The 22,920-nt window shown below is 44.9% G+C and overlaps 1 protein-coding gene across 1 annotated transcript in view; it reads left to right on the forward strand.

Annotated features, from left to right (window-relative positions):
- LOC147685047 (cytolytic toxin-alpha-like) overlaps nt 1-22,920 on the forward strand; it is a 340,193-nt gene that overhangs the window by 213,591 nt on the left and 103,682 nt on the right. The window contains exon 7 of the mRNA XM_086940934.1: nt 5,193-5,326. Coding sequence (XP_086797060.1) covers nt 5,227-5,326 — 100 coding nt within the window. The 5' untranslated portion in view covers nt 5,193-5,226. The remainder of the gene's footprint in view (nt 1-5,192; nt 5,327-22,920) is intronic.

Here is a 22,920-nt window from a genome sequence, read left to right on the forward strand (position 1 = left end):
CCTTCTACTGCCGGTAGGTCCCAAAGGGTTCCCACTGGACGAGACATCTTGGTTTTCGTTCGAGTATGGACTAACTTGTCCTTCAGGTTGCTGCCTCTTTTAAAAGCAAAGAGGGGTCGTGGTATTTGGTCACCTCCAGTGTTCAGGATTGACCAGTGCTTTAAGATGATCTTCTGGACTTGATTAGATCTGATGTTAAACGTGTTAACAAACGTTAGTCAATTTGATTTTTCTTTTTCCATACAGTGTTCTAAGAGCGCCTCCCGATTGTTATTGGAGGCACGTTTTCTTGACTGCCGGACGATCTGTCTCGGGTATCCTCTTTCTTGCAATTGTTTCTCCAGATTGTGTGCATGTGCGTTGAAGGCTTCTTTTCTTGAGTAGTTCCTTTGTACCCTTAGGAATTGGCCATATGGTAAATTATTCCTCAGGGACCGAGGATGACAACTGCCATAACTGAGGAGTGAGTTCCTGGCCATTGTTTTTTTTATATAATTCTGATTCCAACCCATTAGGTGTTGCCACAATGAGTAGATCTAAAAAGGTTAGGTTAGGACCTGATGTGCATGCAGCGCTCATCTTTCTCTGATAATCGCGAGTACATACAGCGATTTTCGATCACCATGCTGGAGGCTATAAACCGATAGGCAATGCCAATCCTCCGATGATAGTGGTGATTATGCTCAATTTTTTCCGCATAATATATATGAGTGGATCAAAATCGTGCTGAGTTTACTCGGCTGCCAATTAATAAGGATAGGGACGACGCAATAATGATAACGCTACTTTGATGGCCCGATTTAAGACTGAGAACGCTACTCTTTTGGCCTTAATAACGATCAAGTAGCATTAAGAAAGGCTTAAACTGTAGCACGTACTACATAGTCTACACAATTATGCTGTCATACTATGATATTAAGTGTATGCTCAAATACTAGAGTGCATATTACGATTAATGCAACAGAGCATTATTAAGTATAAGGACGCGATCCAATGAAATTGAGATCGCCTTCCAATAACTAAGTTTCTTGACCTTTGGGGTCTTATGTTTGTGATTGTGAATGTCTTTGTTCTGTTTTGTTTGTCTAGAGCGGTGCTCCACTCGCCTGAGCGACAGCCAGGTGGGGTGATGTTTTGTTCTCCTACTAAATTGGTAAGCGAACCTGTAGATGTGAGTAATGGTATAGTTAACCACACTCACACGACATGTGGTACTAATTGTATTATATGGCTTGACAACACAGTAATGTATGTCTTTTCTCTTTTTCTCTTTGGTGTGGTCCTTCATGTTTCCTGTTTTGGGGCGCAACGCTTCTCCTCAGCCTATTGGAGAATACCCAGTATGACTTAAAGCATACAGGTGATATAATCTTCATATTTATTGCAGTAGCTGTTACACTCTGGTCCTGATGAAAGCAGTGGCCGATTTTTTGCCACTTATGCTGAAACATGTTGACCCCTCCTGCTAACGGATATTTTGTTAAATCTGTTGTCACTTTATCTTGTTTTTAACATTGGGAGAATTGAGAAAAACCATTAAAATTTGCTACTCTCTACCCAATTCTACCCATTTTTATATTGTCACTACTGTTCACTATAATTATTTTTTGCATTGCAATTAAGTTACCCTTATTCATTATTAATATTTCCAGTATCACCCCTTAAAAATATACATATTCATCCTGTATTATTTGTCCGTCATATGAACATCTTTTGACGGACACCACTCTCCTGGGTTACGGAGAGCCCAAATGATGACTAGGGCGGTACCGAGTAGAAAACTGATGGGTACTTTTTTCCTAACTCAAGGAATGTAGTGTTTTTTGTTTATATATTTACACTACGATTTTCTCGTTGTCACCTCATGATGCGCCACATAGTTGTAGACACGTAGGAACCACTGTTCTTCTTTTGACCCCCAGACACTCTTTGTTGTTATGACAAAGAGGAGCAGACCATACGGTGCTGAGCATTGAAAAACTGGAAGATTACCTGTTTCTGAGAAGCCAGCAACAAAATGGATAATACATGGTACAATCACTCTGTCTGTTACAATTTTCCATTTCCAGTATTGTTTGAAGCATATACCAGCAGGCATATATACAAGGTTGGGTAAAGAATACATCAAGCCATCCTGGGATTTACCATATACACACAGATGTTAGAGTGGGGGAAAAGAAGTGTTTCTTAGTGGTACAAACTGCGAAAAAGCACTAAGCGGTACACTTTTATGTCAGGGTATTAACTTACAAGGGGCCTGCGATGGTTCCTCGAACAACTTATCCTGCCACCTGCAAGGTTCTCCAGCTGCAGTGATTGATCCAATTTTTAGGCAGCTTTCTAATGGATGTTATATTATGTTGAATGATCACAGCTTCTGTGGCATGTTGTCAGGAATACACTATCTCGTAAGCTTGTCAGCCAGGGTCACTTGATGTATGCAAGTATTGTTTCCTAAAACCAAGACAGATGGGAAGTCGCCGTTGTGGCCTTCACTGAACATCTCTTCTATACGAACTGATACTTTAAGCAGAATGAAAGCCATTCTTTTACAAAAAACTGTGCCACTGACCTCGTCCAAAGAGACGTATGATCTGCAAGTTGCAAGGACTTCTGCAGAAATACATGCCCTTTTATCTGCAAATTGCCCTATACATTTCTCAGAAGTGTTAGGTTGTATCTTAAACATGTCTGATACCAGTGGTATTTTACATGTATTTAAGACAGTTTTTTCAGGACTGTTAGCACCCTTTGAAGCAGTCCTAGGCATATTTCCAAACTTCGTACACTCAGTATTTGGCGGTCTGCCTCTCATTTTGGGACTCGTAGCAGGGATACTATTTTTGCTCCTTCTGCTCCGATATGGCAAGTCAAGTCACCATCGACACCCAGATCACCTTGGAGAACACCCTCCTGGCAATGAAGTGTCGTGAGCGCATGATACAGATTCTGGGACTTACTCGTTTCAGAGATTTGAATACCACGTGGTTTCTATCATTCAGACCAATCTGGCAAGATTGCATCTTATCTGTTCTGCGATGCCTGTCATGTGGAGAAGGATACGTGCTAGACATCTGTCTGACACTCCCATCAGTCCTGCCAACGGAAGTTGATACTTGGCTTGGACCAGTAACGGCTCATGCACTGTGTTGTCCCCAACAGCTACCAATCCTGATACGGCATTCGTTGAGATCTCTCAGACGCAACATGCTGACTGTGAGATACGTGGTGCAACAGGCGCACAGGTACCATCTGCTTCGAACATTGCTAATGTGACTGACGCTGACGGCAATGCTTCGGATCTATGTGCTATTGATCTGCTTAACAAAGTAGTCCAACTTTCACCTACAGTCGAAGACGAGTTCTTTACCAGCTTAGAAGATTTGATGTTTTCTCCAAACAATGACACTGACTTTTAAAACTAGCACATAATGTTCTGTGAGACTCTGAATTCGACCTTCACTTTTTCAAAAAAAACTTCTGACTTTGGAACTCTATTTTTTTCTCTATGATCAGACTTTTTTTCAAATTTGTATTTTTTCTTTTTTGGCACAAAGTAATCTGCTTAAAGTAGAACTAGCCTTAGAGAACAAGAATTCTTTGAATACTTCCAAGAGACAATATTTGACCTTGTCCACATTCAAATAGGAGTTGTGTTTGTTTATTGTTTCAATTAATTAAAATTGTTAACAAAAGAAAAAAAGGCTGGTTGGAGAACACTCCATCCAGACACTTTTTGAGCATAAATAAAATATGATCACATTCAAACAGTTTATATAATCTGCCATGAAATGGTCTCGACTTTTTTCTGTATTTTGGGTGGTTTTTTTTAACACCTCATGTTTAGATAGGTTTATGTGTTTAGAACTTAGTAAAGTCGTACATAATAAAGTGGAGTGGGTGTTGTGTGGCGTTTTAGACTCCGAGTGAATTTTCCCGATTCATGCTCTTATATAGGTACAATTCACATTACCCTAATATAGGCATAGAAATCAAGCCCTTATTTAGACATAGCCCATGCAGACCAAATACAGGCATGGCTACTTCCACCCGTACCACACGTCACAACAATTTCTTGGAAAATCGGCTTAAGCAGTTAGGGAACTCAAAATTTGATTTGTCCAAGAACTCATGTACTTTGCAAAGAACTACTATTCCCTAGGGGTTCTTTCCTGACGTTATCATGCCCGACTTTACGTCAAACTAGACACCTTCAAGGTATAAATATGCCTTCACTTGCTCTAGCAAGACACAGTGGTTTGGAGCAGTTCGACTATCTACTTGCCCAACGCAGCTCGCTACAGCAAGTGCCGAAGGAAGCCGACCCTCCAGCTGACGCACTGATCGAGAGGCTGCCTTTCTATCGCTGAGAATCCAGGTCCAGTGTTTCCAAGCTCCCCTTGCGAGGTGTTGGGAAATCGAGTCCCGAGACAGAGATACCAGACCTCCTTCATTCTAAACTACAGGTATTAAGCTGATTAGAACCTAAGAGAAATCTTCGATAGATTCTTGGCAAAAGAAAACTTAACCTATGCTACACCACACTTACTTCTTCCCTCGTACTAGACTTAGGTTAGGTACATTGGGGAAGGCGTATTTTAGAAGCACCAGTTGAGTATTTTTGTTATTCATAGTTGTATTTTTATAAAGCTTAAAAACCATACAATGCTCTTACAGTATTATTTTATAATATTGTTCTTGCTGTACGCATTATACTTTGCAGTCTGCTTTGCGATTGTAGCAGTTCACTCTACTTGCATGAGAAAGAAGACTGTTCAATAAACCCTTTTTATTGAAAACGCCCGTCTCTCTATTTCTCTGCAACTCTGTAGAAACAGAGCATGCACGATTGACTGAGTGAAATTCTTATCTATTGTTTCCGCGACTCTAGAGATATTTTTCTTGTTCTTGGTAAATAAAGTTGGCATGTTTTTGGGGCTGTCACAAACTATTCCCTTCTTGTGAATTCGAAAAAGTTTCTAGTGACCTCTGAGCTAGCTGGCACTCAATATTAAGTTTAATATATTCGATAGAGACCTAGTCGACCTCAGTCCTATGTCTTATCTATAGGATATATTATTCCAATGCGCAGAGCCTATTGGGAATATAGGAACTACATTACAAGTTGTTGTTGAGTTGTCCTACTTAATGAAATCTGGAGGATCTTACATTAATACTCTTTTATTTTTAAGCCGATCTACGTAGCAAGGCAACAGCAGGAAGATCATGTCCACTTCAGAACAGACAGCAATTACAATGCCAGCTCTGGGACGTCCGTTCCAATTAGGGATGCTCTATGACTGCCGCAGTGATCAACTTATTCCAGGTAACTGCATTCAGAATGGTGGGATTGTACAAAGTGTGAATTATTTATGAATATATTGTGGAAAAGTTGAAAATTTCGAGTGGAGTTTGCCTGTTTTACTACCATTAAGCAATGTGCAATTGTAACTGGCTGACTATTGACATGCATCTAGTCTTGGCAAGGCTGTTCTCTCGGCTTGCAACTATCAGTGTACCCACCACTCACCCTGCATAAACACCCTGCACCATTGCTCATCCTACACTCAGACACTGGTCACCCAGCACTCATTCACTACTGCCTAACAGAAACTTCTGGATCTACATTCACACACTTCTCCCCCTGCACTCACACTACACACATATTCATCACCCTATAGTTACACTCCAGTCGTGCTGACTGCTGACCTTGCCTTCCTGCAATCCCATACCCTGCACACTCACATATGCTCAAATTAAATCATGTAAACTTTATTCGGATTCACATAGAAAAAAACATAAAGGTTGCATAAAGGTTGCATAAAATCCATAATACATTAAAACATGAGTTCATTAAAAATCAGTTTATAAAATATGAAGTGAACCCATTGCACAACCACCCAATTTAATCAATAACAGTAAAATGCATGGTGCCATAAAGCATCTCCCTTGGGTTGGTTTTTCCTTCTGAAGTGAGCGGGTTCTCCTCAACCGCTAAGATCTAGGTGATTCATCAACCAAATGGCTACCTATCAAGGCAGACCCTGGTTTTCACAATGGATTTTAGGTAGCCCACAATAAAAAATATCCAATCCTCCTTCAACATTTGAAGATATAGGATGGCAGGGCGAGCCTGGGTAAAATTCATCCTCTTTAAAATGGGGACTAGAAAATACCTTCGAATGATTGCTAAAAATTACAGAAAAGTATAAAATGTAGCAGATCCTGTGGAGACTAACCGTCGCCGCCACAGGGTGCTAACATTTGACCTCTACTGCACCCTTTGGGCCTAGCTAGCTGGAGGTGAAAGAGGTTCTTGCGAAACCTAGTCAGTAAAAACCGCTCAAATGTGGAAAAAGACACCAGGAGATAAGGCTCTGTAGAAGAAGTTGTTTTGAGCATTAAAAACATGCAAACACTCGGTTTCCGGAGTTCCCCATCATCCCTGTCTAGTTTCCTTAGGGTGAGAAAGGATCCCCTGAATAGATCCCCGTCCTTTTTTACGATAGTTTCAGGCTTAAAATATAAATCAGCTCCCCCTACCACTTCAAGGCTACTTTTAATGTAATTAAGCCAAGGAATTCAGGATACATTGTCAAGGGACATACACTCTCTTAAAATCAATTGATTAAGTGTTAATGCCTGGTTCAACCAACACTTCAGCCAAAACACAAGTGGACGTAGAGCCAGGGTGTCACTCAGAAAGGGGACCCCCAGTTCCTCATTGGCCGCCAAATTCAACAGATCCCTCGGAACACACAACAGACACTTCAAACAATTATTCTCTGTCACCTGAAGGGAATCCACAACAATATGCCCCCATATTTCACTTCCATAACTAGCTATAGCCACACATTTCTCTCGGTACACTTTCAGCAATGCTGCGATTGGTCTCCTCCCTAGTTTAGAGGCGAAATTGAAAATAGCCACATTCACCCGGGTCAAATCCCCCCTTTTCCTAGAAATTAGTGGCCCCCATGTTATTTGATCATTCAAGAGGACCCCAAGATAAGAAAAAACATCAGTGCGGGGGACTTTAGCAGGGCCGACTCTGAATTGAATACTTTTTTTGGGTCGAGACTCCACCTGCATTATATAAGATTTCGAGTTGTTGATTGATAAGTACCGGTCCGCCATGGAGTTGAAAAATGCATCTAGCAAGGTTTGCAGGCCTGTAGCAGTCCTAGATAAAAGGACGGCATCGTCCGCCTAAAGTAGGATGGGGAGGCCACGCCGCCGTACACACGGGTAATCTACCCCAGTAGCTCTTAATGCTCTGTCCAAATCATTGATGTAAAAATAAACAGAAATGGGGCCAAGATACAGCATTGCCATACTCCCCTCTTAATCTCAAAGTCCCTTGTAACACTGAGATCCTGGGAGAACCTGAAATTGGCCTTAGTTGACTTATGAAGGTCCTCTTAAATATTAACAATACTATTCCCTACCCCCATTACCCTCATGGACTGCCATAGTTTAACCCTATTCACACAATCAAATGCGGAAGACAAGTACATGAAGGCGAGGTAGACAGTACCTGGGCTCGCAACTGTATATTTTCTTAATAACAGTTAAATTAAGACATTGGGCCATGGTTGATCGCCCAGGACAAAATCCAAATTGGACGCCCGACATGATCTTGTGCTCCTCCGCCCAGGTGGATAATCTTTCTAGAAGTATACGGCCTACAACCTTGACCACTGAGTCAAGAAGGGAGATTGGCCTAGAGCAATAAGTGCTATTCCTATCACCCTTCTTGAAAACGGGGACTATGGTGGAAGTGGCCCAGGACTCAGGGCAACCCTTCGAAGCAGCTGCGTTAAACACAGCCACTAGGACCGGTGCCTAAAAGGATGGATCAGACTTAAACAAATCCGGGAGGTTACCGTCTGTACCAGGAGCTTTATTACTGGTTAACCCTGCAAAGCCAGCTTCGACCTCACCCTGTTCAAAAATCACTACAGTGGCATTCGTATCACGGCATGGCTGGTCAAAGTGCTCCATAGGGTTGTCAAATATTGATTTAAAGTGAAGCACCCATTCCTCCCCGGTAATATGCGAATCTAAAGCCCCCTCAACTTCATATTCAAAAAGTGGTCTGTTAACAATGCTCCAAATCCTGGAGCTATTCCAGAGGGTGCTTGACTCATTCAACTCCCTCCAAGCCTCCTCAATCAGAATGCCCTTCCATTTGGCCAGAGTTGTTTTATATTCTTTGCGGCATATGCGCACCTGGGATTGATTTCTAGGCTTAGCTGACAAGGCTTCCCTCAGCTTTTTTGCGGCCTGGGAGCAAGAAGAATCAAACCATATGGGGTTAGAGGTCGCTACTCTGCCGGCCGGGGCACCTATAAGTTCACCAACTTTGGTGGAGATGGTTTTATATGCACTGATAACCTCACCTGGGGGAGTACCTGCAGAAGTGCACAGAACGAAGGATTCTCTTACTGCACAAAAGAAGTTATCTGAAGAAATCTGGGACCATTTAAGCCGACGTGTGCCATCGGTAGGTCTAAGCGTGCCCCTAATTACTACACTACTAATTTGTGCTAAAAGCATGCCACACATTTGGACACAAAGCGGGTTGTGGTCACTATAGACGCTCTCCAAGATGTTAAAACCACAGAATTAAGTTTGTAAAGAAGAGGAAATTAAAATGTAGTCTATAAAAGAGCTCCTGCCTCTCCCTTTAAAGGTGGGCATGGGAAATATACTGTGCAAATCGGATAAGGACATCAGGGACAACATATCAAATTCATTCAATAGATTATTTAGTAGTTCCCCCTGAGCAAGTTGTTCAAAGTGAATCCCCCTCATCCACGGGCAGCCTAACTCAGTCGTACAGGTTGTCCTTGGGTCTCCACAAGAATGGATGTTAAAATCACCGAGAACCAGGAGATTATGTAGAATAGAGCTAAAGGACTGCCTTATACGTGTACATAGGGCAGTAATATTACAGACACCTGAAGGGCATGCCACCAAATTATAAAAATTAATGAGGCCCAATCTTGTAGCCCCCCTTTTTATTATCAATGCCAGTATTCCTGGGCTTTAATACGGCACAACCTGGATCTGGCAGTCGACGGCCAGGGATATGTAAGTGACTAGACCACCCTTAGGTCTTCCACCCACCGATGGGGAGACTGGTGCAAAGAAAGCCTTATAACCTTCCGGAAATAGGTCACATTACACCAACCATGTTTCTTATAAACAAATCACAGGGGATTCCTTCACAAATTGCAACCATATTGGGCCGTGAAACTTGTTAGCCAGGCCTGCAGTATTCCATGTTAGAATGTTATTAGCAAACGCACAGGAGTCCCCCTCAACTACCACTGGTGAGCACTGCTTGTTTAAATCAGATTCAATGCCAGAAAATGAAGGGCTCCTTAGTCAGTCACACTCCTCCAACCCTGCTAGTGGGGAAAATCTGTTATTTAACTCCAGCGTGGGTGGGGCAATATACTGACAGCCTGTCAGAGATGATGCATAAACCGCTGTTGTAGGCAGTTGCGCAGATGCAGGTGGAAATCTATGTGACCACCCACCTCGGGGAGCTTCCATAAAGGTGTTAGTATAAATATCCTCTAGGGGGTCGGGTTTGTAAAAAAAGCCCAATGGTAAGGCCCTAACAACAGATACTGGCTTGAGAAAGCGGGGTGTGTGTCCCTGAACAGTATCCTACCAGCAAGATGAGGGTAATCAAAATTAATAATAACACAATCGCCCGTGCCTGCTTTACAAGAGCTACCAATCCAACTTACTCTGCGGGCCATGATGATATTTTTAGCCATCCGTGCACCCAAAGCGGTGTTGTTTGATAGCCAGTGAATTACTTTGTTTTTTAACTGCCCAAATTCCTCGCTAACCCCCCGGGGGAGAGATTGAACATTCCCCAGGACTACTACATAGGGGTGGATTCAGGTGGTAGGTCAATTACTGGTAGACTTGATAGCTGTGTCTCTCTGCTAACCAGCCTCCCAGCCCTTAAACAGTGACTATCATCTGCAGCACAACCATGTGCAGAGGTATCCCTTCTTGCGCCTGCCATTTTATTCTTTGCTCCATGCTCCACCTGTACCATAGACTGTTTCTGTGGTTGATTATGTGGCTGATCAGGGATGCTATATTTGTCTCTATCCAGGACAACCTCTCAAAGATAGGGCCCAATTTTAATTCCAACAAGGTGGTTATCGCTGCCTGGAAAGCTTCCAGTGCCCCGGAAAGATCCAAGGTAGGGATAGTGGTAGGGTGTACTGTGGCGGGTGCTAGGGTTTTAGAGACCATATTAAGTGTCTGTTTTTTCGCTTTCCCCCCAGTAGATTGAATTTTCCTTTTAGAGCCAACGCCCAACCGCAAGTTCCCTTTAACTGCCGGGTTTACATCTTCACCTCCACGGTCTGGGGACGGTTCCATCGGCTTACTGTTCAAGTGGACGACATTTCCCTGATTGGAAATAGGGTCAATACCCCCTTGTTACAAATTATAGTCACAGGCAAGAGAGGCATTGGCGTTGACGTTTGCTTAGAGTGAGCAAATAACATTCTAGTTGCCCCAGTGCCAATCTGTGAGTCCACAAGAATCCAAGGGCTACTGGACAGGCTCAAGAGTTCATCATCACCCTCTATCTGAGATGCAAGGGTATCCATAAGGGGAAGATGAGGAATGCTGATTGGAGACCTCAAGAGGTGAGACCAACTTGATCTCCTTATCTATCACCGCTGCTGCCTTTTGCAAGAAGGAATCCATAGTAGAAACCGTAGCGGTGGTGCCAGTCTTTCCCTTCACCGAGGCAGTATGAATGAATGAATAAAGTGAGATTTGTATTGCGCAAACTTAGCCCAAAGGCATCAAGGTGCATAAGGTGGAGCAGCTGAAAGAAAAGGTCATACAGGCTGTCGTCTATAGGTAGGCTTCTGTGTAGAGCCAGGTGTAGCTGTCGTAACCTTGCGCCTAACCATAGCTAGTGATCAGGAGATAGAAGCAAGGAGCTAAAAAGCTGGATGACACTAGCAAAACAAAAGGGGGGGTAAAACAGACCCTCTTAATCCTCTGAACAGGAGATCAACCACAAGCAATGATATAGGGGTATTAATCAACTTAGCTAGCCCAGTCCACCCCACCACAATACTCGCTCCAACCCCCTTTGTCAATGATAGAATCACTCGGAATAAAAGGTTACTGGTACTGGGACGATGCACAGTTCCTTCGGTGGCCTAAAACATCGTAGTTACCACAGTCATAGGCGTGCAGGAATCCCAAGGCCACAGGGCGAAAGAGGGGGGCCCAGCCCAGCTTCGACCAGCCTTGGTCCAGTCTGCGCCCAGGCACGGCCCAGGCACACCCGCACGTGTCCCACACTGCGGGACCCCCCGGCTCCCTTTTCAGTACCTCCTGGTGCGCTGCTGACAAACGCGGCGTGCGCGCTGCTCAGGCTGAAGGGATGTGTAGTCCCTTGGCCTCGTAGAGTTTCTTGGCCCCCTCCGCTTCGTAGAAACAATCTGTGGTGGGTGTCCAATGAAAACAACTGTTTTGCGCAGTAAATACGGTAAATACAGGCGTGTTAGTATATTTTTAGCATTTCACTGACCAATTACAGCTTATTACATTATTTAATTCAACCAACCGAAACACATGTTTATTTAAGATTTAATATGAGTTATTCACATTTAAATACTTTCACAAAGTCGAATACGTTTTCAATCACAGAATGCCCCAAATACGCTTAAAAGTGAAATCACAAGCCATTTGTCTCCGAGCCATATAGTTTCTCTCATTAGCACTTCTCCTCACTTTTACCACAAGAGCAGTTCGAATAATAATTCTTTATTTGATTTAAAACAAATCATAAAAGGGTGGACTTACCACCATGCAAGCGATATTTACATCATAAAAAACAACACAGAATAAATTTTGAGTCGAGTTAAAAATTAATAACATGCTCTGAAAAAGTAGCAGAAAAAAAAAAGGTCTAAGAAGAGAAAAAAAAAAATGTAAAAGAATAATGGTTATTCAAACAAGAGGCTCGTTATCATTAACTCGTGCTGCGTAAAAGCAACCATTGGAAAGAAGGGAGGAAGAGTATGTGGTCTGCCAAAGCCTGACCTATTGTCCAGGAACCTCTTCAGATGGTGCCCTTTTTTTCCAGCTCTATGGCGGCAAGGTTCAAAAATTTTAAGGTTTTGCATGATAGTTCTATCCAAGAACCGCTTAGGCATCTTATCACCGCCGCCCTGCAAGTTCTCACCTGAGCTTCTCTTAAGGGAGATCGAAGGAGCGATTTTCTTAGATTTTGGAGTGCCGGGCATATACATATGAGGTGCAGTAAAGACTCTGCACCGTTGCCGCATAGGCGGCAATCGGGAGTTGCCCACTGCCGTTGCCATTTGGGAGTGAGGTCTTAGGACGAGAAGCAGCCCAACCTTAGAAGGCTTAGTTTCCTTTTATAGTGGTCCCTAAAGCATTCTTTCAAATAATCCTGTGGTTTTAGGTGGGTATATGACGGCAAGACGATCCAGGCATGACTTTTGCCAGCCACTGCTGCTTTGTCCATGAATAGTGATGATTGTTTGACTGCTTTCTTGGTTAGCAGTTTGAAGGCAGAATATGTCATGGGCAGACGCCAAGATTCATCTAGTTTTAATGCCTCCTGCGCTTGCCTCAAGATCTTGTATATTGAGTCTGGCTGCCCGGCCTGTTTTTCAACTTCTAACCAGCAAAGGTGGGCCAGGGATTCCTCTTCTGCCTCCCTCATGCGCCAATAATATTTAACGAGTGCTACTTGTCTTGCTGGGAGCTGGTTAGTGAGACCGTACTCCAAACGAATTTGGGCTTGCGAGATGTGTCTCGGAATTGAAAAAAGAGTTTTGAACAGCCTAGATTGGGCGAGATTTAACGCTGTAGCGTCCCGGGTTGCAAGTAGTTCGGAACCGTATGTCAATGATGGCAAAAATTTGGCAGTTACGATGTTGAGAATGTGGCCGGTAGAATGACCTTTTAATTGCTTTTGGACTATTTTGAAGGCAAATTGGAGCTGCTTTGCTTTGGATTCCCCCTGGTCTTGGTGCAGTTTAAACTTTAATCGGTGGTCTAGTAAGATTCCCAGGTATTTATAATGATTTACCTGGATTAGAGGGGTAGAATTAATCCTCCAGACAAAATTATTATTATTATTTTTTTCTCTGGCCGCAGAAGCATATGATGTTGGTTTTTTTTAGGTTTATAGTTAGTTGTGCGTTCACAAGGTACTGCGACAGTTTTGAGATCGAACGTTGTAAACCGATGGGGGTTTTTGAAAGGAGAACAATGTCGTCAGCATATTGGAGACTTGTTATAGGCGAGTGGGCCAATTTTGGTGGATCTCCCGGGATGGTGCTTATGACACTTTCTAAGTCCGCAGTGTAGATATTAAAGAGGCTTGGGGCCAGAACGCAGCCTTGCTTTTAACTGTTAGTTGTGTGGAATTTCCTGGTCAGGCGTCGACCGTCTCCTTTTTTCACTTGGACCCAAGTATCTGTGTAGAGCTCAGTAATTGCTCCTAGCAACTTTGGCGGCACGCCCCAGGCTTTCATTTTTGCCCAAAGACTTGATCTAGGCACTTTATCGAAAGCCGCTTTTAGGTCCAGAAAACAATTATACAGCGGGGTGGAGTTATGGATAGCTTTGTTAACAAGGAGGGTTAATGCGGATAGATTGGTCAAGCTGCCCAGGCCTGGCCGAAAGCCTGTTTGTGTCCGGGGAATGATCCCAGTACTGCTCACCCAGGATTCCAGTTCTACCAACAAGTTGGAAGCATAGATCTTAGCCTCCACGTCAATTAAGGCAATAAGCCTATAGTTGTTGGGGTCTGACCTGGGCCCAGATTTGTAGATTGGATGCAGAATACTGCCTCTCCATGATTCGGGGATGTTCCCGGCCTGTAGGCTCTGACCAAACAAAGGTGTTAGTTGACTGGCCCAAAACGATGGGTCTTTCTTAAATAAGGCGTTGGAAAGTCCGATTGGACAGGGCGCTCCATCTGCTCTCAGTGATTTTATGGTGTTTGAGACCTGCTTTAATGAGAACAATTCAGTGTCTCCTGTAGCCTTTAATATCTGTGAATTCCCAGTGAATTTTGGAACTGGCATTATACTCGGGCTGGACCGAGAAAGCTCCACAAGATGCTCGATGTTATTGTCCTTACATGACTTGTACGAGGAGTTATATAATTGGTCGATGTGACTACTCCAGAGATTGTCAGTCATGTCTGAGTTAAACTGGCGGTGTTTGCCATTTAGCATGAAGTTTATTTTTGCCCAAAAGTCTTTCGAGTTCTGCAATTTACTTGCGTGAAGTATGGAACATGCTAGTTTTTCCCTGTGCATTCGCTTTGCCAAATTGGTCTCTCTTTTTAGTTCTTTTTTTAGAGATTCGATTGTGTTCAGCACGGGTTGTGAGAGCTGGGGATCTTTTTTGCGTTCGGCCCGGAGGAAAGCATTTATTTGCCTTTTTAGTTGACGCAGTTTCGGTGTGTACCATTCCCCACCTCCCTTTCTTAAGGGTTTGCCTCCTCTGTTGTTGGATTGGTGTTTTTTTATTGATCTCTGTTACAAAGTTTTCCCACGTTTTGACTGTGTCGCTCGATGTTTCTGATAGTAGGAACAGATCGTGGCATGATGCCATTAAGGTAGAGAGATTTCCTTCGTTCCAGTTTAACCGTTTTAAATTGAAAATTTGTGTGTGCAAGGTCAATGGCGCTGCCTTCTCTGACTTTGTGGGTTGAATGGTCAGGGTGAAGGTCTGAGGAAAATGATCGCTTTCTACGCGTTCCTGTATCCGGAAGTCACTTATGTCATGGAATAGGTCGGGGTCAGCCAGAGTATAATCTAAGGTAGAACCTGACTTCTTAGAGACCCTCGTTAGGGCGGCTGGTCTGTCCAGGTGGCCTCTCCCATTTAGGGTGTACAGGTGGAGAGCTTCCAATTCAGAGGCACATTTCCTTCCCAATGCACTTTGTCTGCATTGATTGCCCTGCCGTGGCTCAATATGAGCGGGGAGGGTTCCCTCCTGTCCGCGAGTTAGGTTCAGATTGAAATCTCCCGTTATAATCATGTTTTCGCTTGGGTAGGTTGATTTCAATGTCTTAATTGTAGTCACTAGTTGTTTTATCCTTTTTCCTTTGTGTTTTCCGCTAGGGTGCAAGTAGAGGTTCACGATCAGGAGTCCCAAGTTGGGGGAAACTTCCACTTTGATGCATTGCATCCATGTTGAATCTAAGCCGATACAAGTTGGTGACCATGTGAAGTCAGTTGATATAAAAATGGATAGACCCCCTTTGGCCCTTCCGGGACGTCCCTCCTTCTGGGCTGGGACAAGGAATTCTTTGTATCCTACTAAAGGCGAGTTTTTAGTCTGCCATGTTTCTTGGAACAGTAGTATTTTAAATTGAGTTATGAACTCAATGAAGTCGTCTTCCTCCATCTTTGTGTTCAAGCCATTGATGTTCCATGAGCAGATCTTGCAACCCTGCTTTTCCCGCATCGTTGATCTACTAACAGTTCAAGCTACGTTCCTATGGGCTTGAGCCCGAATAGCGTGTTGAGGTCTTTCGGGCGTATCTGCCTCTTGGTGAGCGAAAGTGATTGTAAATTGCCTAAGTCGCTGCACTTCCGCTTTGGTGCTGCTTCTTGAATCTGGCCCTTTGGCATTTTTTAAAAGGCTTGTTTTTGTGATTTGTTTCCGCAGCGGGCTGGGATAGCGTGGAGGCTCCACTTTTTTTAGTTCAATACCCCATGCGGCGAAAACCTCCCTGTGAGAGAGGATTTGATCTGTGATGGTATGATTAGTCCAAGTTGATATTGTCGAGTCTGAACCTGATTGCAGAGGGTTTGGTTTGAACTCTATTGATTCGAGGTCACTTGATTTTAAGTGACGTAGGCCTGGAATTTCTTCTAGAAGTCTTAAAATGGCCCCTCTATTCAGGATATCATAGAGCCCTCTTGAACAATATTGTGGAATAAACTCGATTTTGTTTCTTGGAGTGGGCCGCTTTTGAATTTTTGGTCGAGTGCTCGCGTCATTAGATGGAAGGGCCGTTCCTGCCTGGTCGACCACTAGCTCTAGTGTATGTGAGTTTTCCTTATGTACGCTGTTGGCGAGGTCTTGTCCATTGGGGACTGGAACGTGAAATTCGCCACCCTGTGTGTCACGTGGGTCACGTGCGTTGACTCCCTTAATCTTTGCGGCTTTGACTGAAATAACTTGGCTGTTGATGTCTGGGGCTTGGCTAGTTATATTCTTGTCGCTTAATTCCGTCCTTTGATCAATGTTTATGTTGGTTCCAGGCTCTTGAGCTGGTTCCTTGCTATCTGGTTTTTGTCCCACCGGTTTAAAGATGCTGTACACTTTTAATGCGTTCTGATTTGTCACGGTGTGACCTGTTGCTCCTTTTGAGGTTGAGGGTGCCTTGATGGGTAAGGAATCCCTTGACATGGTCCTTTGCTCTGGCATTGATTTGGTTTCGGGTGGGACGCACTCGAAATGTTGTTCGACTTCCTTGGTCGCGGAGTTGTTGATGGAGTTTCCCGGAGAGGTTTGAGCGGCCCTTCGGTTAGGTGCTTTTGCCTTTCTGGCTTTCCTTAGTCGCTTCCGTTCTCTCTTTGTAGGCGTTGGAGCCTGTTTGATGTGATTAGCAGTTGTCGCGACGTTGGGAGTTGGCTCCTGAATTAACTCGGCTGCCTCTATGCGGTTTACCAGGTTGTTGTCGTCTGGGCTTGCTGGCGACCTGTTTTCCCTTACTGGGGGGGATTGTAGAAGATCCTGCGATTCGAGGCTCTCCTCACCCCTGCCAGCAATGGTCAGCCTTGTCAGCCTACCGTGATCCTCGTTTGACTTCTGGTTGCCGGTTAAATCACTTGATGTTGTGGTTGTCTCCGTAGGGGCGTCTTTTGACGAATCCTTAACAGCCCCCAGTATTTGGGACATCAGACTGGGAACTGTAGCCAATTTGTCTATTATGTTGAAGCAGTGACAAGTGTAGAACGTCTGATCTTTATTCAATTGAACCTTGGTAATCATGGTGTTTAATTCTTGAAGGTTTGCTTCGATCCCCTGGACGTGAGACGCCAGGAGGTGGAGGAGGTCGACTTGAGTGTCCAGTTTGTCCGCGTGGTAGGACATGGCGATTCCTATGGTTTCCATTGTCTTTAGTAATTGCGGCCAAATGGAAACCGGTTGACTGTTCACTGGCGATTCCCCCTGAGAGTGTCTATAAATGGAGATCGGAGATATAGCAGAGTAGACTAAGTGGTTTGGTTGGATGGGATGCTCACACGGTTGGTCGCACCCTGATCTCTTGTCGGTGCTCTCTTCCATCCCTGGACCTTGGTGGTGTAGAGCTGATGACTTGCGTGGGCTTCGTTCGAGTTTTTCGGTCTCAAGTGCTGTTACATTTGGTTGCTGTAGCTTCAATGTCGGACTATCTTTGATAGCGTCTGTGTCTTCAGTGACTTGTCCGATGGAAAGAGGGCGCAGCTTTTTTTTCAAGCATAACATTGGGTGACTGGACATTGGACTGTAAGAGATTGCCTGAGGCATTGGGCACGGATTTTCAACGCGGGGATACACCTGAAACTGCAGAGGGGGTTCCTCAGTTTTGGTCGTGGACGTGTTCTGAATTGGATGTACGTTCTGCAAACTCGGCTCTTGAAAGACCGAGTCATCAGCTGCGTCCGGGGCCCAATGTACTAGGGCGCGCACCGGCAGCATGTTTGACATTTGTGGTGACTGAATGGGTGATTCCCCCTTGGCTTGCTTTAAGTCCTTAGCTAATTGTTTGATTTTTAAATCGTTTAGCCAAAGAGGGCCGGGCCCCTTGCGCCCAGAATTCGTTCTTGACCTTACGGTCTGGGCTTTGCTGGGTTCGCTGTGGCACCTTGGCCGATATAGTGGTGATACGGACCGTTTGTCTTTCTTATTTATACCCTCCATGTGAGCGTTGTAGTGTAAGCTGCTACATTTGGGGCCGGAGTCTTGTGGTGGCGGTACCTTCCCGCTCCCACCCCCGGTAGAAAGTCTTTGACAGACTTTGAGGAAGTCAGTGATCAGGGCTCTTTTGCTTGCTTTTAAATGCGGGGCCTGTTCACTGTGTGCCGGGAGTGATGTTGCATCTCTCAAATTAATTCCTTCGTTATTCACAGCAGGGCTGCTGATTATACTGTCCTTGTCCTTGTTCTTATTGGCTCCTTCGTCCAAGCTTAGTAGACCAAGAATATCAGATTGATGTTGCGTGCCCTGGGGGTTTTTTACAAGGTCCGCGGAGTCTGTTGCGGGGGCTGTTGTGATAGATCCATGAGCTTCCTGGGCTGTCTTTGCGGGACTCTTACCCCTGCCCATGGCTGCCCCTTCGATTTCCTCCTCCATCTCTTCCGCCACCCCGTTGGTGGTCATACATGGGGGACCCCCCTTAGCTTTCTTTGCCTTCCCCTGTGATGGGAATGCTGCCGCATCCTCGCCTCGTAGTCTCCCCGACCTCATACTGCTGCGTAGGGGGGTGTACAAATTGGCCCTTTGGTTGGCGCTTTGGTTGACAGGGAGGTTGACAGGGAGGAGGGAGGTGTGCAGGCTGTCTTGATAAAGCGATGTTAGCCTTCTTTGTTGCTTGTGTCTCTGTTGGCCGTTTGGCAGCTGGCTTTTTAATTCTGTTCGCGTATGTAATGAGTAATAAGTATATAATAAGTTGGAATGAGCGGCGTTGTCAATATATCTGGGTTGATGTCTAATTTACTGCTGGTTTTGTTTGGTTTAGTTAGACTTTGCCGCTGATGAATGAGAGTGGTAGGTAATGGCAAATGACGAAAAATGGCAGCAAACGGCGACTGGTGATTGGTCCGAGTTGGGCAAACAAGCGGAGCACACGGGGGGCCGCAGGCTGGGTGGACCTAGTCAACCCGCCTCCCTGGGTCCACCCCCGGCTCTTACTTAGCAGCGGCCACTAATGGCTGCCGCGCTTGCTATTCTTCCTTCCCTCCCTCCAGCCTCGCTTCTCACCTTGCAGGCTCCTTGCAGGCTCCTTGCAGGCACCTGATCTCCTGTTTTTCAAAAACACGGTTGTTGGCCACCTGAATGCTGGAAAGTTTGTCAGGTGCTCGGGGGGGGGGGGCGGGCAGACCCACGGGGGTGGCTTGCTGCAGCTCCTGGTTCCCAGCCGCAGCTCCCGCTTCCGCCGGGCCGCTCCTGCTACTCTCACTGTAGCTCGCCGTAGTGCCTCACTCTGTCTTGGGCTGCTTCCACCGCCGCCGTTCCCGCCGGCGTTCTCAGCAAAAACACTGCCCGGCCAACAGCTGACAGGGGTCGGTGTAGTCCGTGGTCAGTGGTCGCCTCGGGCGGGCGCTACCGGAGAATCGGCAGAATCGGCAAAATTGTGAGAGGCGTCTATCCTCTGCACATGCACCGTGCACTTGGGAAACGAGAGACTACCAGAGACAGTGCGCTCCGGAGACCCTTAACCCCAAGTGCTCCACTAGTCTTCCCCTGCAGACCCCCTTATCGGGGAAGGCAGAAGGTGGACAGGAGCGGCAATCTCGGCGTTGTACTCGGTTTGTCAGAGACGGCGTTTCTGGCGTTCTGACTCAGCTCGTGGGCTCCCACAAGAGCAGTTCATACATGAATGGATAAATATCCTAGTTTGCAAATGTTTTCCACATAATTATGGTTCTGCCATATTTTCCACATAATACATCATCTGCTGCATATTCTGATGATTTTAACTAATACATTGTGTGTAGCTCAAATGGATCAAAAGTTTTCAAAACATGTGACTTGTGTTGCTGCAAAGTGGCGGGCCCTTTGCAAAGGTTGACTGGCCACCTTGTTCACTGCTGCATTTGTATGTTACACTGGTACTAATGAAACAAAATCTTTGCAGAGACTGTTAGTATGTGTAAAAATGTCAATACAATAAAGTATTAAAATATTATACCGAAATACACTGCAGCCTTTTTTTTGCTGCATAATTTAGTCAACACTGCAGAATAATTTTGTCCTTCATTGCTGCAAAATTCCAGTGGCCCCAAAGCAGGCAACAGATAATAAAAGTGCTTGTGCATGAAGCAGCGAGACTGTGAAGTTTGCAAACTTCGTTTGGTGTTCGTGCAAATCCTGCATTGCCGATTCCAAGTGAGTTGCAGCTACTAATGCTGAAACAAGGCCAATGGCGGTACCAATGGGTGAGGTGGCCTGGCCTCAAGGGTCCTGTGACCTCTGTGACAGAGTCACTGTTGCTCTAGGGTGTTCTGCTTTATAGGCCTTCACGCAAGACTGGAGGTGAACTTCAGTATGGATTGTGGTGGACACGCCTTCAAGGTTAACCCACACTTGCCACTGCTAGGGTCCACCTGCTGGTGCTAAGACACCAGGGCTTCTAAGGTCTAGTGGGCCTTCTAAGATCTAGCATGGGAATGTGTTCTCTCAGGAGAGTGGTCTTGTAAACTGGTCATTAGGGCTGAACCTGGTTCCCCAGTACCAGATTCGGCAGCTCTGGCCATAGTGCTGCAGTCTCTCCCCCACTGAACACGATACTGCCCCACTGAGAGAAACTCACACTGCTTTCAGCTCAGCTACAACCCAATTAAGCCCAACATAAACACCTGGCTGCGACTCAATTCAAATTATGCACTAAAGAAGAGTAATTTGCTGCTTAAAAAAAAAGTAACAACATTCTGGAAAAAGCAAACACTCAGGAAATGCAAGATTGGGTAAAGTATGTGAAATGTAAGCAGGAAGAGCTAAAACAACATGGCTACCTTAACACCTTTACACTCATTATTCAGAAATCAATGAGTGCTTTTACCTGAAAAATTAAGGACATGGATAGAGACCCAGAAGGGACCTGTTTCAAAGTCCATTGCTTATATCCTTACAAAACGTAAGCAGTATGGTGAAAAGACCACATCCGTGAACACAGAGCTGCAGTACACATTTTGTTTTCCAATCTACCAATCAACCAGGTATTGCAGTACCTCCATGAATGTTGATTAAAGAAAGACGAGAAAACAAAAGTAGAGGTTTACTGGCAAACTCTGTAAAGTGGCGCTAATGTGTTTAAATGTGAATACATCTGGCCAAATTGCGGCCACTCTGTCTTGCTTTATGTAGTCATTTATTTATTTTTCATATTTTGAACCTTCCATTTCTGTCTGTCCCGAGGCTGTACTTTGGAATAGAAAAATGTCAGAAAAAGTCATTTCCAGCAACAAGTATTTTTCTGTTTTTGGATCCATTTCACAGGGGAACGAGGAAAGGAAAGAGGGTATGAACAGTTTCTTGAAGTCAAGGTTTTCAGCAAACAAAGAGGAGCGAAATAGAAAGAAAGGGAATAAGAGGATAAAAGAGAGGGCAGTTTCCAGTGGCAGAGCAGGAGAAGAGGACACAGTCCTTGTCTTCTCTGGGCAAGAAGAAAAAGTCCTTTTCTTTCTTTGCCCACCCACCTGTCCCTAAACATCCACGTATGCCAAGCCATTTCTATTCGCCTTGGCTATTTTTTGCCGTCCTGGAAAGCATTTTTAAAAGAAAAAAGTTGGGAAACGGATCGTATTAAATTAAGGAAGTAGGGGCATGCCGTGCCATGCTGATCCCACCCACTTTGACCACTGACTGTTAATCCTGCTCATCCTGCAAGCAGAGACTGCTCACCCTGCAATCAGATTCAACTTGTTTGCATGACACTGACAGAAGCATTGTAGCAGTAACATTGTAGCAACGTAGCAGGTAGCGTGGAGGTTAGCAAGCCAAGTGTGGAGGAGGAAATCGGCAGAGCTAGTGCTAGGGAAACGGAACGGCTTGGAGGCATGCAGCAGTGTGATAGATGGCGTTGCAGAGTTGAGTCCTGGCTAGCACATAAGCGGCTGGTTTAGATACCAGTGCGGCTTGCGCTGCGGGACTCCCACCTTACTCCTTTACCCCTCTTCCAGGTTCCTGTTGGCACAATGATGGTGCTCAACCTTCCGCTCTTTCTGCCTCAGTGGTGAGTTACGCAGAGAGGGTGTGGCTTGTGGCTCTCCATCTCCATCACAAAACTTGGGTGTTTGTGAACATAACGTGTATTTGTAAAGCACACATTCACCCATGGGTAACTTGGCTGAATAGCAGATGTTTATTGTTACCCAACTCAATGGTACTCATTGTATTGGCCTCAGAAGGATGGAAGGCTGAGTAGACTCACTGGGATTTTAACCTATGACCATGAGGTTGAACACAAGCTCCTACAGTGGACACATTAGTTCACCAAGCCACCAGACCCCAAGCAGGCATCTCGGCATAAAGATTGGACATACCGGGCTGCAATTTTATATTTGAATTTTATGCTGCTATTTGGGGGAGAGGGGCATTTTAAGTTTGAGCTGTGTTGAAACAGATTCTGATTTTAAAGTAACCTTGCTCCTAACACCGTTGAAGCATTTTTAAGGAAATCCCATTTTATTGAGGATTTGGGTTCTCGACCCGGACATGTAGAGGCACCATTTTGACCCTGTCACACTCTATTGTTCCTGCAGGCTAGATGAGGTAACTCTATAAAAAGATGGCTGCTATGCGGACGTGCTAACCATCTAGGCATAAAGGTCAGAAACATCTGGCTCCAATTCAATATTTGAATTTAATGCTGCTATTTTGGGCGAGACGGGCCTTTTAAGTTTGAGCTGTGTAGTTACTTTCAACCTTATTCCTAAAGCGGTTGAAGCATTCAACCAGGACACATAGAGGTGCCATTTTGACTTGGTAAAGCTCTAGTGTTCCTGCTTGCTAGATGAGTTCATCCTACATTTTGCACCTTTTTAGCTACTAGTACTGATTTTCAACTCTGACAGTGTAGTGAGGCTTGTTAACCAGACTTCAGTGACCGGTGCTCCTTCCTTAACACAAAGTGTTATCTAATTGTGCTACAAT

Source organism: Lissotriton vulgaris, chromosome 10, assembly GCF_964263255.1.
Source record: "Lissotriton vulgaris chromosome 10, aLisVul1.2, whole genome shotgun sequence".
Classification (NCBI taxonomy): domain Eukaryota; kingdom Metazoa; phylum Chordata; class Amphibia; order Caudata; family Salamandridae; genus Lissotriton; species Lissotriton vulgaris.